General features: G+C 41.4%; 1 protein-coding gene across 1 annotated transcript; it reads left to right on the top strand.

The window, feature by feature from the left end:
* Positions 1-1,035: 1,035 nt before the first annotated feature.
* On the top strand, positions 1,036-16,087 carry LOC137196056 (rho GTPase-activating protein 24-like). The gene is made up of 9 exons (XM_067608856.1): positions 1,036-4,446; positions 5,700-5,813; positions 6,242-6,449; positions 6,576-6,708; positions 8,323-8,396; positions 8,655-8,776; positions 9,755-9,989; positions 11,614-12,615; positions 13,578-16,087. Exons 1-9 carry the CDS (start codon positions 4,395-4,397, stop codon positions 13,846-13,848), a joined length of 2,211 nt encoding a protein of 736 aa, XP_067464957.1. The 5' UTR covers positions 1,036-4,394; the 3' UTR covers positions 13,849-16,087.

Here is a 16,087-nt window from a genome sequence, read left to right as displayed (position 1 = left end):
TGCAAGTCTGTCTGTCTGTCAAGCTGTTTGACTGAAAGTCAAGACTGTCCTCACCTGAAAAGCAACAGCATTGTTTGCTTTCGTCAAACCTTTAAAACATTTTTTAGATCTCAAATAAACACAAATAATGAATGCAGAGTGTCAGATGCAAAGGTAGAAGTAGTTCAACTTTGTTAAAGGTGCAAGATAAGACATTCAGCCCCACTAGATGTCAACAAACAACTATTTGCTATGTAAAGATATAGTGAAGTAATGGCGTCCTGAGCAGAGAATGAAGTCACACTCCCTCTGTGGTTGTTTTATCTGAGCTTCTCTGTTCTTTGTTTTGATAGCCGGTCCAGCTGTTCATGCATGTTAGTGAATGTGAACGTTCATGTTAGTGCATGTGAGTCCCTCCCTGTCCTCCTCGTGACTGTCGTCAACAAGGCAGCTGGGTCACAAAGTTTCTCATCTTACAGCTAAATAGTATACTAAAATATGTTTCTGAAAACATTTGAGGTGAGAAATAGGAAATGCAGTAACAGAATCTTGATCTATATTTGATCAGCACTGCCTAGTTTTCATGAGCTGTGTGTTCAGATATTCCACCCCCCTCCTGCCCCCCAACTTTATTGAGTAATCAATTCTCGCATTTGTTTTGTTCTGAGATGCTGTTGCTCTAGTGCGACATCTAGTGGAGCTGAATATCATCTGTGGCACCTTTAAGGTGACGAATCTTGACCACAATCTTTCCTTAGGTTTAACCAACTAGTGTAATTTGCCTAAACTTAACCAAACTTATGATTTTTTTTTTTTTTGTAACAGTCACTTGTAACAGATTAAGAGAGCACTGACAAATGATGTCACCCTACTCAAAGGGGGGTCAGATCAGAAAACAATTGTTGGAGTGGCTGACAGGTGAACATACTGTAAAGCATTATCTATTGAGTCATGTTCAGTTGTTCAGCTGTTCATTTTCTTATTTCAAAGATGAAGAAGAACAATGTCATTTGTTGTGATCCAGATCAGTTTATGTAGAAGAAAAATTACTCAGAAATTAAAAGGACTATGGTATCTGGGTGATACTTGGAAACCAAGCAGAAATTTGTACAATTTCTGAATAGAGAAATGTTAACAAAAATATAATCTAGTCTATTCTCTCCGTGAAGCCCAAAATTAGGTTGATGGCCCTATGCTGGACCAGTGGCCCTCCTGGGACCGTTCTCCTCCCCTCGGCCGATTTTCAGAGATTTTAGATGTGGATCTTCATCCTCCAAGAGATTCTTGGTCTATTCTATACACACAAAATCTATTGCATGTCTTTCTATCCTGGAAGAGGGATCCCTTCTCTGTTGCACTTCCTGTTTTTCCTTGTTAAAGTTTTTTTTTTTTGGAGGAGGAGTTTTTCCTCATCTGAATCGAGGGTCTAAGGATAGAAGATGTTGTATTTCTGTACAGACTGTAAAGCCCCCTGAGGCAAATTTGTGATTTGTAATATTGAGCTATACAAATAAAATCTGACTTGACTTGACTTAAAGAAATGTTTTTCCCAGTTTGGCGTTTGAGAACTTGAGTGACCTGCACAGAGCCCTGACCTCAACCCCATTCGACACCTTTAGGATGAACTGGGAGCCAGACTAGGAGCCAGGCCTTATCGTCCGACATCAGTGCTGGATGGGAGGTGTGCAGGTGTGTATTTTAACTTGTAGGCAGAACAGCTGCTAATATTTGATAGCTTATATTGATTAGTTACAAAGCTTTATCAATATACTGTACTGTCTGCTGTATTATACTTTGGGCCAATAAGGCTCATTGGATTGAGAGAGACACACACAAAAAGAGAGGGAGGTTCCTCATACTTTAATTGAGTTCAAAAGTTGACCGACCAGCCTCTCTCGCTTTTATGTCCACTTGAATCATGGTGACCGTGTGTTTCTGTATGTATATGTGTGTGTGTATGTATATGTGTGTGTGTGTGTGTGTGTGTGTGTGTGTGTGTGTGTGTGTGTGCTGCAGCAGACCATACTTCAGCAGCAGCAGAATTTGAGCCAGATCATCTCTCTCTCTCTTTCTCTTCCACTCTGTCTCTCTCTCTCTCCCTCACCATCAGCTGTGATTACTTTAGTAAAACAGCGCTGCAGCGTCGCAGAGAACCAATTTTCCTAATGCACAGCCTTCACACACACACACACACACACGCACACACAGCATGGTTATTGATGAGGTAAATGGGGAGGGGGGCAACAAGGGGGCACACACACTGCTGGGAAATGGAGAGAGAGAGAGAGAGAGAGAGAAGGAGTGAGGATAGTGGGAATGAGACAGAAGGACGAGCTAGACGGGGACAAAGCGAGGGACATCGGGAGGGACAGACTGAAAGGAAAAAGGGACGGAGCAAAGGAGGAGATTAAGAAGAGGGACAGGGATGATGATGAAGACATTCACATGTGTAGACTGTGTTCTGGGAATGGAGCGGGATGTCCAGTTAAAGAGCTAATAAAGCAAATGACATAGAGAGGGAGACAAAGAAGGAGGGACCGTCTGTTTTCTTATGGACGATGGAGTAGTTTGACTCGCCGGCCGGTGGAAGAGACAAGAAAAAGAGTGAAACAATCCTTCAGGATGGTTTAAGTTTTTGTCAGCAAATATGACATAAGAAAGAGAAATAAAGAGACAGAGACAGGTGAAATAATGCTGATCCTGTGTCTCAGACAGTGATGTCTTCCGCCAAAGATAGGAAGCAAAGTCAGACATCTCACTCCTGGTGGTTTAGCAAGCTGGAGACATCTTTGAGTACAAGTACACTCGCCATGAAACTCAACAAATTACAAGGTACAAACCAAAACTGGGTGTACATGGAGTTCTGGAAATGGACAAATGCACTCCAAATTATCTTAAATTATTTGTGGTAGATGTTTAAAAGAAGAAGAAGAAGTTCTAATACAAAGAGGAACCAGTGCCTCCAATATGAAGAAGTTTCTACCACGAGCAACATGGAACATTTTGAAGCATACGCTTGTTTTTTGCTTCCTCTAAGTTCCTACGAAACACCACCCATGTATGCTGCAATCATTTTCTCACAGGTTATAAAAACTTTTTGGACTTTCTGCCAGGAATAATTCAGAAACCAGTGGGACATTTATGTATTTTATGTGACTCTGGAGAGATGGCTCTTGTGAAGAGGAGGCTGGAAATATTTCATGCTTTGAAATGTTGGCTTTGTTTAGTAAGTTGATCAAAGGAAACTGTCTGTGCATGCAAGGCCAGTGGAAATTCTGAAGTAGCGCAGGGAAAAAATGCTCTAAGAATAGTCTGAAGAATAATAGTTTGGTTGCACAGTTGCAACATCCTGGGACCTTTCTTTATCTGTGACTCAACCCTGAATCTCTCTTTATAGTGCATTTCCACAGGGGACCACTTTTGAGGGCTGTACATCACCCGGGAACATCTCATTAAAAATCTGTCTGCCAGGAACTGCTCCTGAATATGTTATCCTGTGTCCAGAGATCTTTCTCTATGGCTCAGTACCCAACAGATACACCTCCCTTTGAGGCTAAAATCGCTCCGGAAGGCCCCAGATCCACAAGAAATCTCTAAAAAGTGGAACCTCTTTTTATGACAGGACACCAACAAGTTATTTTTTTTACCATAATCTCTCTCAAGGCTCTACTGTATGTCCATGTAGGCCAATTTAGAGTTTGCATACCCACCAGGAACTTTTCTGCAAGGTTTAACATCAACAAGAAACTTCTCTTTAAAGTTAAATATACTCCTGGAACTTCTCTTTTCCCCCCTTTCCCTCCTGGAACTCCTTAATATCCTTCAGATGCTTCTTGAAAGAGTAAAATACTTACCAAGAATCTCTCTTTCAGGCATTATATCCACCTGGACCTTCTCTGTAAGGTTCTACATGGAAGCCTCTTTTTAAGGCAGAACTGCCGACATGATGTTGTCTTTAAGGCACCTTAACATATTTTTTTTGATGTAACATCTTCAGTATCTAACAGGAACTTGTCTTTAGATGTTTATAACCAGCTGGAACCTTTCTTTAAAGTTTAAATACCCACTAATGGTTCTTTTTGAGAATCCGCTCAATCGATGATTTTTCATCTACAATATCTTAAGCACTATATCCACCAGGAACTTCTATTTAGTCTATATCTCTAATCTTTTTTTTTTTTTTTTAAGCTATTCCCAACAACCAAGAACTGCAAGGAGAAAACTGGGACTCTTCTGACTGATGCATGACCAAAAAAACCTCATTTTAATCAGAAGTCATGCGTTTTTTTATACACCATAAATGTCTCACCTTCTAAACTCTCAGAAGTCTGCAGAAAATTTTTACATCGCTTTGTGTTATTTGCACTGAGCATCTACAACTAGTACCATAGCGACCGGAGCTGGAGCGCTGCAGCATGGGACTCAGCTGCTTCAAGTCCTGGAAACATGACAGTACAGGCCACAAAGGTGAGACAAACACACACACATGCACACGCATAAACCATCAACATATTACTTGTTAATCCCTCCTGAACTCTAGCTGTGTGTTTGTGTGTGTTACCCTTGAGTGACATCTGTTAAATGCTGACTCAGGGTCTTGACGTGACAGTGTGTGTGTGTGTGTGTGTGTGTGTGTGTGTGTGTGTGTGTGCACGCATGCTTCATACATGTGTCCATGTGTGTGTTTGATGTGACTTTGAAGAGGAAAGACAGCGGAGCATAATGGGACATTGAGGGAGAAGAGAGGAAAGTGTGTTAACGAGTCAAAGCATCATAAGACAAAGATAGAGAGATGAGATGGGGGACAGGGTGTGTGTGTGTGTGTGTGTGTGTGTGTGTGTGTGTGTGTGTGTTGTTGGTAGCTGCTATATTTGACATGCAGCTTGTTCATTTTTTGTTATTTGTTGAGTCACTTCAGTGGTGGTTTAAATTTCTTAAACTCCATTCAGACAGGATTAATATTCCAGGGGGAGGTGGGAAATAATTATATATTTGTTTCCTTATTCTGGTCTTTGTTCCTTATTTACAGCAGCTCCTGAAAATAAGCAATAAAAACATCTTTTTTTTGTTTGTTTTTAATTGTTATTATCTTCTTAGTCTGTAATTGTCTTCTTTCTTTTTGGAAAGTGTCCCGAGACACTATGTTATACTACACTCAAATCTTACTCATTCACTATTTACTAATAAAATATGACACTGTCCTCTGTAAAAACGATAATATTTGTGAATTATAACTCTTGCCTTCAGGAAAAAATGTTTGGAGTGTCGTGACATTGTTATAGCATCACAAAACCTCTTATGGAGGAGGTTAGGGTGGATGGATGGGTCAAGAGAGTATGTGACTTGGACAAGCAATTGGACAAATTTTTTTTTTGTGCCTAAACCAATTCCAAACCTTAACCATAGTGGTGGCAGATGAAAAATTTATATAAATTCAATGTGTCACAGTGTTGAAATAATGGTCTGTGTGCACTATTAAAGGCTGCCCAAGTTCTCTTTTCCTCTGCCTTAGTAATCATTTTTGTAATCATCAAATACATTAAAAAGACTTGATTCAGGTCTAGAGAAAAAAACCCAATCTACTAAAACTACATTAGCCTTGTGTTACTGTAATGGTCAGCATGATGTACTTGCATCTTGGTTATAAAGACTTAAGACTTGACTTGGACCTGCTCCCAAAAAAAAGACTTAAAAGCAGCCATGTGTGTGTGTGTCTGCAGGGAACAGGGACGTGTTGGCCAGTCCGGGCTCGTATTTCTTCCTTTCTAACAGCGCCGGTCAGGGAGACGAGTGGCTGAAGAGCCTCAATAAGGGAGTCTGGATCCCTTTCACAGGTACACACACACACACACACACATTGTTTTTAGACACTTTTGCTAAAAAGTGTGTTTCCAAGCAGTGTCTTTTCCCTGAATTTGCACAATTCACACAAGCAACCTAATGAATGTGAATGTTGCTCTGTGTCTACTTGTATGTAGATAGGAAACTGCTTGCCAACAACTTAGTCATAACTATATTATATGGTGATAATATGTCAGGGTTGTGTGTCTGTCAGTTTATTTTGGAGTTCTTCTGCCCTCTAGTGGCAAAAATGTTAAATGAAAATTGTCCAAAGCAATCTCAGATCATGACTCTGTTTTTTTTATTTTACCAATGTCAAAGGCTTTTAAAAACCTTACCTGACCAGTCAGCTTGTTTCTGATGGATCAAGGTGGATCTTGGATCCAGGGAGGAATCTCATGAATATCTTCCTCCCTTGCAGGGGTTTTTGGTCAGCGTCTGGAGGAGACGGTGCTGTATGAGCGGCGTTACGGGGTGCGTTTGGTTCCTCTGGTGGTGGAGCAGTGTGTGACCTTCATCAGGGAACGTGGTCTGCATGAGGTGGGCTTGTTTCGCCAGTCGGGACAGGCCAGTCTGGTCAAAGAGCTGCAGGAGGCTTTTGATGCCGGGGAGAGGCCCTCGTTTGACAGGTACAATGAGCCAAGGTGGTATTTGTTTGTCTGTGTGTGTGGCTGATAGAGAACTGTACTGTTTTTGATCACGTTCTTCAAAGGGTTTTGTGAATAAAGTTGTCTTGCTCTGTGTTTTGCCTGCAGTAGTACAGACGTCCACACGGTGGCGTCACTGCTGAAGCTCTACCTCCGACAGCTGCCGGAGCCTCTGGTTCCATACAAGCGCTACCAGGACTTCCTGATCTGCAGTCAGAAGCTGACCAGTGACCGATTACTGGTAACTGCAGTTATACACCAAGCTGTTAAACTATTCATCAGTTTAAGTTACCCCATGGACTTTTCTCTTATTATTAATTATTAAATCTTATCTACTTTAAAACTACATCCAATTTTAAATCGTCTCCCAGATAGCATACGGAAGTGGGCCACATCAGGCAATGATGCAGCACTGCTGGCCTTCTTCTGGCCCGGATAAAATGGATGTGAGCCTGAAGTGGCTTACCTGTAAAATAACAAATATGGCACAAATATCCCAAAACAAATGTGGGCCATTTTTGGCAAAGGTGCGGTGCATTTGGCGATGTGTAAACTGGATGTGACCCTAAAGTCGCCCATGTGATACATAGTGAATATGGCCCAAATATCACAAAACAAATGTGGGCCACCTTTGGCAAAGATCTGGCACAGTCGACAATAGTTAATATGGGTGTAAACCAAAAGTGGCCCACATATGGTGCAGCAAATGTGGCCCAGTTATCTTAAACATATCTGGGCCCGTTCTGGCAAATATACAACACAGTAAGCGCTGGCTAATCTGGAAGTGGCCTGCATATGATATGGCGCATATGGCCCAAATATTTTACAACAATCTGGCCAGTTTTGGCAAATATATGGCACAGCCAGCACTGGCTAATCAGGTTGTGAGCCTAATATGGCCCATATTTGACATGATTGAACAGTATTGGGCTACTATAGGTAAAGATGTGACGCAATTGGTACTGACTAATCTGGAAGTGAGCCTAAAATGGCCTGGATATGACATGGCACAGATGGCCCAAACATTTTACAACAATCTGGGCCAGTTTTGGCAAATGTATGGCACAGTCAGCACTGGCTGTCATAGTGTGAGCCTAATGTGGCCCACATTTGAATATAATAAATATGGCCCAAATATTGCTGAACATTATTAGGCCACTTTAGGTAAGGATGAGGCACAATTGGTACTGGCTTATCTGAATGTGAGCCTGAAATGGCCCACATATGATGCAGCAAATGTGGCCCGTTTATCTTAAACATATCTGGACCAGTTCTGGCAAATACAAGACACAGCCCAGATAGCAAAATTGCTGTGGCCCATATCCAGCCCACACCCGACACTTTCATGTGGCCCACATACCGCATGGAATGATGGCACTCCTGTTTGCCAGATCCGGGCCACAAGCAAACCATGGCAATGCCACAAGTAAACCAAGTGTGGGCTGGATATGGGCCACAGTAATTTTGCCATCCGAGCTGTGTTCATTGTCTTCTGGCTTATGACTACTGTTGGTGCCTTACTAACAACAACCATCAATCAGTGGAACAGCATGAAGCTTTTTGCTTGTGCATGTTTATCCTTGTGTACGTGCACAAGACAAAGTCTCATAAAACATTGCTCTATGACACCACTAGCAGTCAAAATCCCAACAAGGTACCTTTAAATCATGACTAATTTTTCAAATTTCACATGAACAGCATACAGGGGCATGTACCATTTAATGTGTCTTCACCAGTAAAGGAAGACAAAATGTCCCTTTTTCCTTTTTACATTATATCTTTCCTCATTTCTTCCTTACTTTTCTTTCCCCTTCTGTCCTCTCATCCTCTTATTCTTCCTCTCTTCTTCTCTCAGGGTTTGGGGGAGTTGAGGAATCTTCTTCATGAGTTGCCGGTTGCAAATTTCAACCTGCTCAACTTCATCTGCCAGTAAGCCCATCGTTATTTAGACTGACTGTCAGTAATCATGTTTCCATCCAAGTAGTTATTTATTATTTATATTATGCAATATTGATTTTAAAAGGTTGGATGTAAAACACCAACCTAGCAGCTGCATCCTGCACCATGTATTTTATCCACTTAACGTAGGAATGGAAACGCACCACCAGTTTGACTTATAATAAATTCACTGCAGAATTTGTGTGTGTGTGTGTGTGTGTGTGTGTGTGTGTGTGTGTGTACACACAGGTTTCTAAATGAAGTCCAGAGTTACTCCAGCAGTAACAAGATGAGTGGGCAGAACCTGGCCACCGTGTTCGGGCCAAACATCCTCCGAGCCAAAGCTGAAGATCCACAAAGCATCATGGGAGGTAAACAGATAAAGTGAACACGCCCGCGGCACCATATGAATAATTTATTTTCTTCCTCAAATTTATCTTGAAAAAATGGCTGTAGCATCTGTGATGTCACCTGTCGGTAAGGGGTCATTTAGGAATTGAATTCATTTTTCGACAAACAAAAACATAGTCACCTAAAACATTATAGACAGTGGCATTAATTTATGTCTTTATTAAATTAAGTTAAATTTATTTATTTACTTAAATTAAATTTAAATTATTAAAACATTATTATTCAACATTATTTATTAAATTCAATTAATTTAATTAATTTAATGTCATTTAAATTCTCATTTAAACAATATTATGTGCAGGATGAGGGTGTTTTAACAGGCTGAAAACAACATTGTTGCTTACTTATAAGCTCTCATAAGTGAGATTTGAGACAGAAGTAGTGTACTTAGCCATATTTTGGGAAAAATTTGAGTGTTTGGAAAATATTGACCATATGATGGGAAGTGTAAAAGTGGATTTTTTTTGACCACTGTAAATCCAAGCTGACTACACTCTCCAGCCTGCATGAAGACGAGCTGCAAACGTTTTAAAGTCCTTATTTCAAGACACTTTTACAGGTGTTTGATACTCAAAAGAGATTACACTTTGCTGTGGTGTTTTCTGCTTGTGACACTATGTTAATGTTTTGTGTGAACCTGAAAGAACCAAAAGGGTTCTTTGACAAATATCTTAAAGAGGACATATCATACTATCATGCTGGTGTGATGTTGGAGGGGGGCCTTAAAGAGACAGGAGCTAAAACTGCCTTGTTCAGCCTATTTCAGACAGAGGCTGAACTGAGGGGCTGCATAATGGACCACTACAAGATAAATGAGGAGTTTTTTCTAACTGTAAATCATGCAAAGATATTCCAGTTGAGCTGTGGAGTATAAATATAGACCCTGAAATGTGCACGATACGTCCCCTTTAATTTATCTGTGTCTGTATGTGTCCCAGGTGCAGCACTGGTCCAGGTGTTGATGTTGGAGCTGATCAGAGAGCACGAGTCTCTGTTCTCCAAGATCCCTCCATCCATCTCTGCCCGTCCTCCTGGAGGTTCACATGCATCACCAAGTGCTCTGAGGCAGGCTCATCTCCACCCGTCTCCCTGCCTCCGCCAGCTGTCTCTGCCTCTCATCACAGAGCGCTCCCAAGAGCCAGGACAGCCCGCTGCAGACGGACACAACCCTGGGTACAACAGACACGCTTCAACAAAACTTCACTGACAACATCTGATACAAACATCTCACAGACTCACATATGGGTGCTCTGGGAGTCGTGTCAGTTCTCACAAACAAAATGAGCGCTGATGAATGAAGGGATGATGTCATTTGCCAAAAGTAACAGTCTGGGGCCTTGAGTTTCTCACTTGTGTTAGTTAAATCATGTCATTTTTATTCCTATAGCCCAAAATCACTACTGCAGGTGCCAGGGTATACATGGAAAGATTTGGGATTTGATCAAATAAAACATTTGATTTGACTAAATGAACATTATGTCCATATAGCTATAACATCTGAACACCACAAGCATGAAAAATAATAGTAATGGATATGTTAAAATAGTTGGCTAAATTTCAATTTCATTTCATTCCAGTATCAGTTGAAATAATTAACTTAAAGATCCCCTCCAGACATGTATTAAGACATATAAAAATATTCTATTTGGAACAATAATGTGTGTTTCCACAAAAAATGTATGATTACCACATTAAAATCCTTAAAATGGCATCTACTCCTTCTCCCTCATTAAAAATTCCAGTATCTAGGAATATGAAAATGTTGGACACAGGATGTCTCCTACGTCACTGAAAAGTCCTGAAAACAGGCTTCCAGTGTCAAACTCTGCACATACATCATTCTATACAGTGAAGCTCAAACATCCAAATGAAGGAATAAGAAAAAAAACACACTTTTGAGAGGAGGGGGACTTTAAAGTAATGATTAAATGGTTTAAACGTCCAGCTTCTGCCACTCCAAGTCGTACGATAAAAACGCAAACCTAACCAAACCAAGATCCACTTTTATATAATTAATAGTTAAATAATGTTCTGTTTAAACTCAGTTCAAATGAATACATTTGGAACATGACAGGTGGTGTTGATGAAGGGGAACTTGAGTTGATGTGAGCAGGCTGTTGGTGAACATCAGACAGAAAAGTTTGGGAACCCCCGGCACAGAACACCGTATATCGTTAGATCCTCAATTCGGAAAAGGAAAAACCTATTTTCAAAAGAGATAAAAGAGAGTAAACCGAAATACAAACAATATTAAATTACAGCATGTAACATCAGAAGGACAATATTTGGTAGATCGAATGGAAACATATAGGAAATTTAACTTGTAATACTTATCAGGACAACATTAGAGACAAGACCACTTATACTGGAGGCATGAAATTATCCCAACCAGCTGCTTTTATTTGTTCACTAAGTAGATGTCAAAAAGATATATACGGACTCACCCTCAGTTCTTTTCCTTTGTCCATTTATCTTCCTGCTTCATCCCTCCATCTTCCCCTCCCTCACAACCATTAATCCTCTCATCCTTCCTCTCAATCTCTCTGTTGTTCTGCTTTCATTCAGTCCTGTTTATCCTGATTCATACATCCTCCATCTCTGCCTTCTGTTACTGTCTGAAGCTCAAAGTCGGCTCAGGTAACGTTGCCTGAGATGCATCCTCAGTACTGAGTCTCCTCCTTCCCAGCCTTCTATATACATTTGTCCATCCTCAACAACTCATTAAAGCTTTTACTACATACTGTTGTAGTGGTCTAACCCCTAACTAGTCCAACTTCCCTTTCCTTGTTTTCTGTAGCTTTATCTCCTCTGCTGCTGCCAAATCAGACTTGTCTTCAGGTCAGAAGAGACTTCTCGGACACCGCTACACCTCCTCTCACCCCGAGAACTGTTTCTATCCTCTACCCTCTACTAGTCAGCCCCTTCAGCACCACGCTGACAGACAAAACATAGATTACCACCAGCACCATGCTGGCCAAGGATCACCCCCTGCAAATGTTCAAACCTCTACAACCATTCTCCAGCCACAGGACCCACTGCCAGACAGCTCCAAGTCCAGATCGATGCTCACGGGTTGGACAGAGGCCTGGCCAGGCCTGGAAGAGGCAGGGGCTAGTTTCTGGAGCTCTGGTGCTGCAGAGGCTGCAGAGAGTGCAGTGCCAGAAGCAGCCAGTGGAGGCAGCAGTGAGGCTCAAGAGGACAGCACCGCGTCTGTCTACGACAACCTGGATAGAGTCTCTATATCTCTGTGTCAGAGGATGGAGAAAGGCACCAGTGGAGATTTTGAAAACGTTGCAGTCAGCCATATTAGAACTTGTGAAGAGGAGGTGGAGCTAGAGGAGGGCAGGCACACAGCAGACTCCTCTTCTTCATGGTCCTCCTGCGAGGTTTTCCCATTGGACGAGAGCAGTGATGCTGTGGGCGGGGTTAGTCCTGACGTGTCACCAAAGAGACCGACAAGGTTACCTTCAAGTCGGGTAGTAGAAGATGAAAACAGTGATAATGACGACCATGATGATGACGACAATGCCAGTCATGACGATGACGATAATAATGATGATGATGATGTTGGTGGTGATGATGGTGATGACGCCCACCTCTATAACTCTCCAGCCTCCTGTTCTGTGCTCAGTAACAGCCCTCTCAGTACAGGTAGCTCGGAGGTGTTCCTCCCCTCTGGTCCTCCAGACCTCCAAGGCCCTGAACCTCAGTCACAGCCCGAGGACGCTCACTCACTCCTGGCTGAGCTGCGGCAGCAGATGGCCCAGCAGAAGGCTGAGTACCAGGCCAGGATACACAGGTGAGACAGCATCTGTCCTTTGACTTTGAACTTGTTGAACTTGATACTTAGGGTTATAAATGAAGGGATCTGCCTTGTTTAGTCAATGGCGTTTGTTCCACCTGGTATCCAGCTGCTTCTTTAGTGTACACTTGCTTGAGAAAGAAGATCTAACTACTAAAAGTGTGAAAGTCTGATGTTACACCCATATATGCCTCTATAACAGCCTCCACTCCTCTGAGGAAGCTTTTAACAATATTTTGGAACCTGACTGCAGGGATTTGCCCCCATTTAGCCACAAGATTATTAGTGAGGTCGGCTGCTGATGTTGGGCGATAAGACTCGGTCTGTGTCAGCAGGAATGGTCTTGTGCCAAACTGATGTTGCAAAATTGGAAGCACACTAATGTCTCAAATATTATACGTGTTAGTATAATTTCCCCTCATGAACTGAGCGGCCAAACCAAAACCCCCCCAGACCAAAAGTAAACAAAAGTATGTGGGCACAGCTGTCCAGGCAAAAGAAAATACTGTAATATGGAGACAAACTATGATATGCTGTGGAAAACAGTTGGCAGTAATTAAGAATGATCTTACTTGTAGGGCAAATGGGCAAAAGCGCACAGAAAATACACTGAGACACTTAATTAAACAATTAATTTGCCTTGTGTTTGACCATAAATGTGTGCCTAAACTGGTTATAATGACAAAAGTTTACTAAAGGTACATCTTAACTTCTAGAGGTGAGAAATAACCAAAAATATAGTCACATACAGTAATTTGGTGTTGGTAGTGTCTGAAACCAGTTACATGCCAGTATCTATCAGTAACTATTCTCATGCCATTAATAATAGCCAAATACAAGCTAACAAAACAAGGATACACTTAAAACATCAATAAATATTCACATTTCACAAGTGCAACATGTAGCTAGTGTTTGTTTAAAGCCTATTTATGTTCTATTTACGTGCGCGTGTGTTGCAGGTTGGAGCGTTGTAACGACGTCCTCGAGCGGCAGGTTGCGGTACTGCGGGTCAGTCTGGAGCAACACAGGCGCAGCCAGAGCGTCGCCGAGATCAAGATCCGCAACATGGAGCGAGCCAAAGCTGACGCAGACCGCCGAAACACAACACTCCAGAGAGAGATGGAGATGTTCTTCCAGATGTATGGAGAGATCAGAAAAAGAGGAGAGGGGGACGAAGGAGAAGGAGGAGGAGGAGGGGGTAGGAGAGAGCGCGTCTTACAGAGCCTCTGAAGAGGAAAAGAAATTTAAATTGCATGAATAGTGAAAGGTTTGTTGGTCAGAGCTTAATGAAAGAGATTGGTGGATAAACAGACAATAAAACTAAGAAATTTCACGTCAAGAAAGTTTGAATTTGGTGAGCAGCAGTTTGCGATGTTGACTAGCTTCTTCACCTGTGAAATGAATGTCCCGGGGGCCTGTTGGATTGGTTGATTGGAGCAACTGCTGGACATTTTTTTGTGTCTTCTGCTTTATCCAACCAGTCACCATACTATGTCTTTCAAGGAGGCCCAAGTGAGGTGCTACTCTACATGAGCCTTTAAGAAACCAACCTCCAATTTGGACGGTACTTGAACAACAAAGATCTGGTGGAGTACTGGTGAAAGCAAATGCAGACGAGAAAGACTTTCAATATATCAAATATTTTCAGTAAGACATTTCTGTCCCAGGAATTTCTGTTCACAAACTACACAGTTGATCTCAGACAAGATGTACTGATAACAAGATTATTTCAGTTCGACAGATCTACGGATGGAGCAAATACCAGATGCTAGAAGCTCACTGATCTCACGCCAAAGTTCACTAAGCCTCAGTTCCATCTCTTGTGTCCATACATGTGGAACACCTGTGCCTATCTCTGCCTTCTTCTAAGCCATTGTCTTCTTCCTCCTTCCTTTCCTGACCCCAGTTTGAGAGCTGTCACGCTCTCATTGGATATTGCTAATCTCCCATCTCAAATTCGTCTCTGAGGAGCCTCATGTACAAGTGCATCTTGATTTTGGCTACGATAAATTTAAACTTGTTTGAAAACTGTCAAGACACATCCCAGAAACGCTAGAACTACACAACTGAGGGGATTGCAGATTAAAATTAGCTATAAGCTAACTCTGGTACAGTACATCAAATGGTAACATTTATGTTTAACACTGTACATGGTCCCTTACAAATAAAATAAATGAATAAATAAAATACTATACTACAAGTGTGAATTCCTTGAAGACTCAAGCGTCAAAAACTTGTCTTGGTCAGGCAAATCATATCAAAAGTCATATAGTCAGCAGAAGGCTTTAGACAACTAAATAGTATCTTCCAATGCTCCCAGAATTGAAGTTTCTACCATTTAAATGCAAAGAACAACTCCTCAAGTTGAATTTCCACAAAGGAAATTCATGCAAAATTTCTCTGCAGTGAGGTGTCTGATTCATTTTCCTGACATCTCATTGACACGGCAGCAGACACTGTAAACACTACAAGGCCTTTTACATGTTTATTAACCCCCAAAATACACTGACCTTTTATTTTCTGCAGCAAGTGACATTTGCTACTGAAAAGAAGTAAATAATACAATAAGTGGACAGCTAACATAAGCTGCTGCACATGGACGGGTTTGGAAAATCTCAACATCTGTGTTTCTTTGTTTCAGAGCTCAATACTGAGCAGCGTCACTAGGAATTACTGACTTTTAGCTGTGGCCTGAACGCAGCATCATGTCCTGTTGGAGAGACTTGTGGGAAATAAAATAATTATCAATAAAAATCAACTTGATGCACAGAATGTACACGAATCAGATGAGTTTCGGAGCAATCCGCGAAAGATTTGTGAATCAACCGGATGTTATCCGACGTGCTATCAGATGGGTTTTCTCTATGATAATAAGATATTGACTGAATGCTATACATGATGATTGCGTTTAAGGAACTAGACGGCCTTGCTGTGCAGGAATTCCAACAAACTGAAACTGCACTCTGACAGAAGCAAGGTGAGAATGTGCTTTTTTTTACAGTTTGAGTGCCAGTCATCACAAAGACTAAACGTGCACAATGACTGTCTCAAGCATAAAGATACCAGAAGCCTTGTTCTGTTCACTTTGCATGAAGATGCCTTTCCAATAAAACTCTTACCTGAAAATAAACTCGCACTCCTCTCTCTACAGATTATTTAATTAGTGCATCTTTTTTCAGTATCAGTGTTGAGTAGTCAACCTAGTATCAACCTTTAACAGCTTTTATTGGTAATTATTAAAGGACAGATTCACAACATTTGTGTTTAAGTCTGTCTTAAAATAGTCAGGAGCCGATATGAACGCTGAAATAGGTTTTTTGCTCGCTGCTTCTGTTAATACTGACCACTAGAAGATCCCCTCAAAATGTGCTCACAATGTAAGTAATGTGGGACAAAATCCAGTCCTTGTTTTTAGCAGTAATGTATTTAAAAGTTTATGCAAAGTTAATATAAGGCTTCAGCCATTTGA

The sequence above is a fragment of the Thunnus thynnus genome, chromosome 13 (genome assembly GCF_963924715.1).
Source record: "Thunnus thynnus chromosome 13, fThuThy2.1, whole genome shotgun sequence".
In the NCBI taxonomy this organism is placed as follows: Eukaryota; Metazoa; Chordata; class Actinopteri; order Scombriformes; family Scombridae; genus Thunnus; species Thunnus thynnus.
This window is presented reverse-complemented; position numbering and strand designations above follow the sequence as displayed.

Excerpts from the sequence above, each read along its gene's own strand:
- LOC137196056 (XM_067608856.1), top strand. The coding sequence starts at position 4,395 with ATGGGACTCAGCTGCTTCAAGTCCTGGAAACATGACAGTACAGGCCAC. Across the intron at positions 8,397-8,654 it reads CTGCTCAACTTCATCTGCCA|GTTTCTAAATGAAGTCCAGA; the intron begins GTAAGCCCATCG and ends GTGTACACACAG. Across the intron at positions 12,616-13,577 it reads TACCAGGCCAGGATACACAG|GTTGGAGCGTTGTAACGACG; the intron begins GTGAGACAGCAT and ends CGTGTGTTGCAG.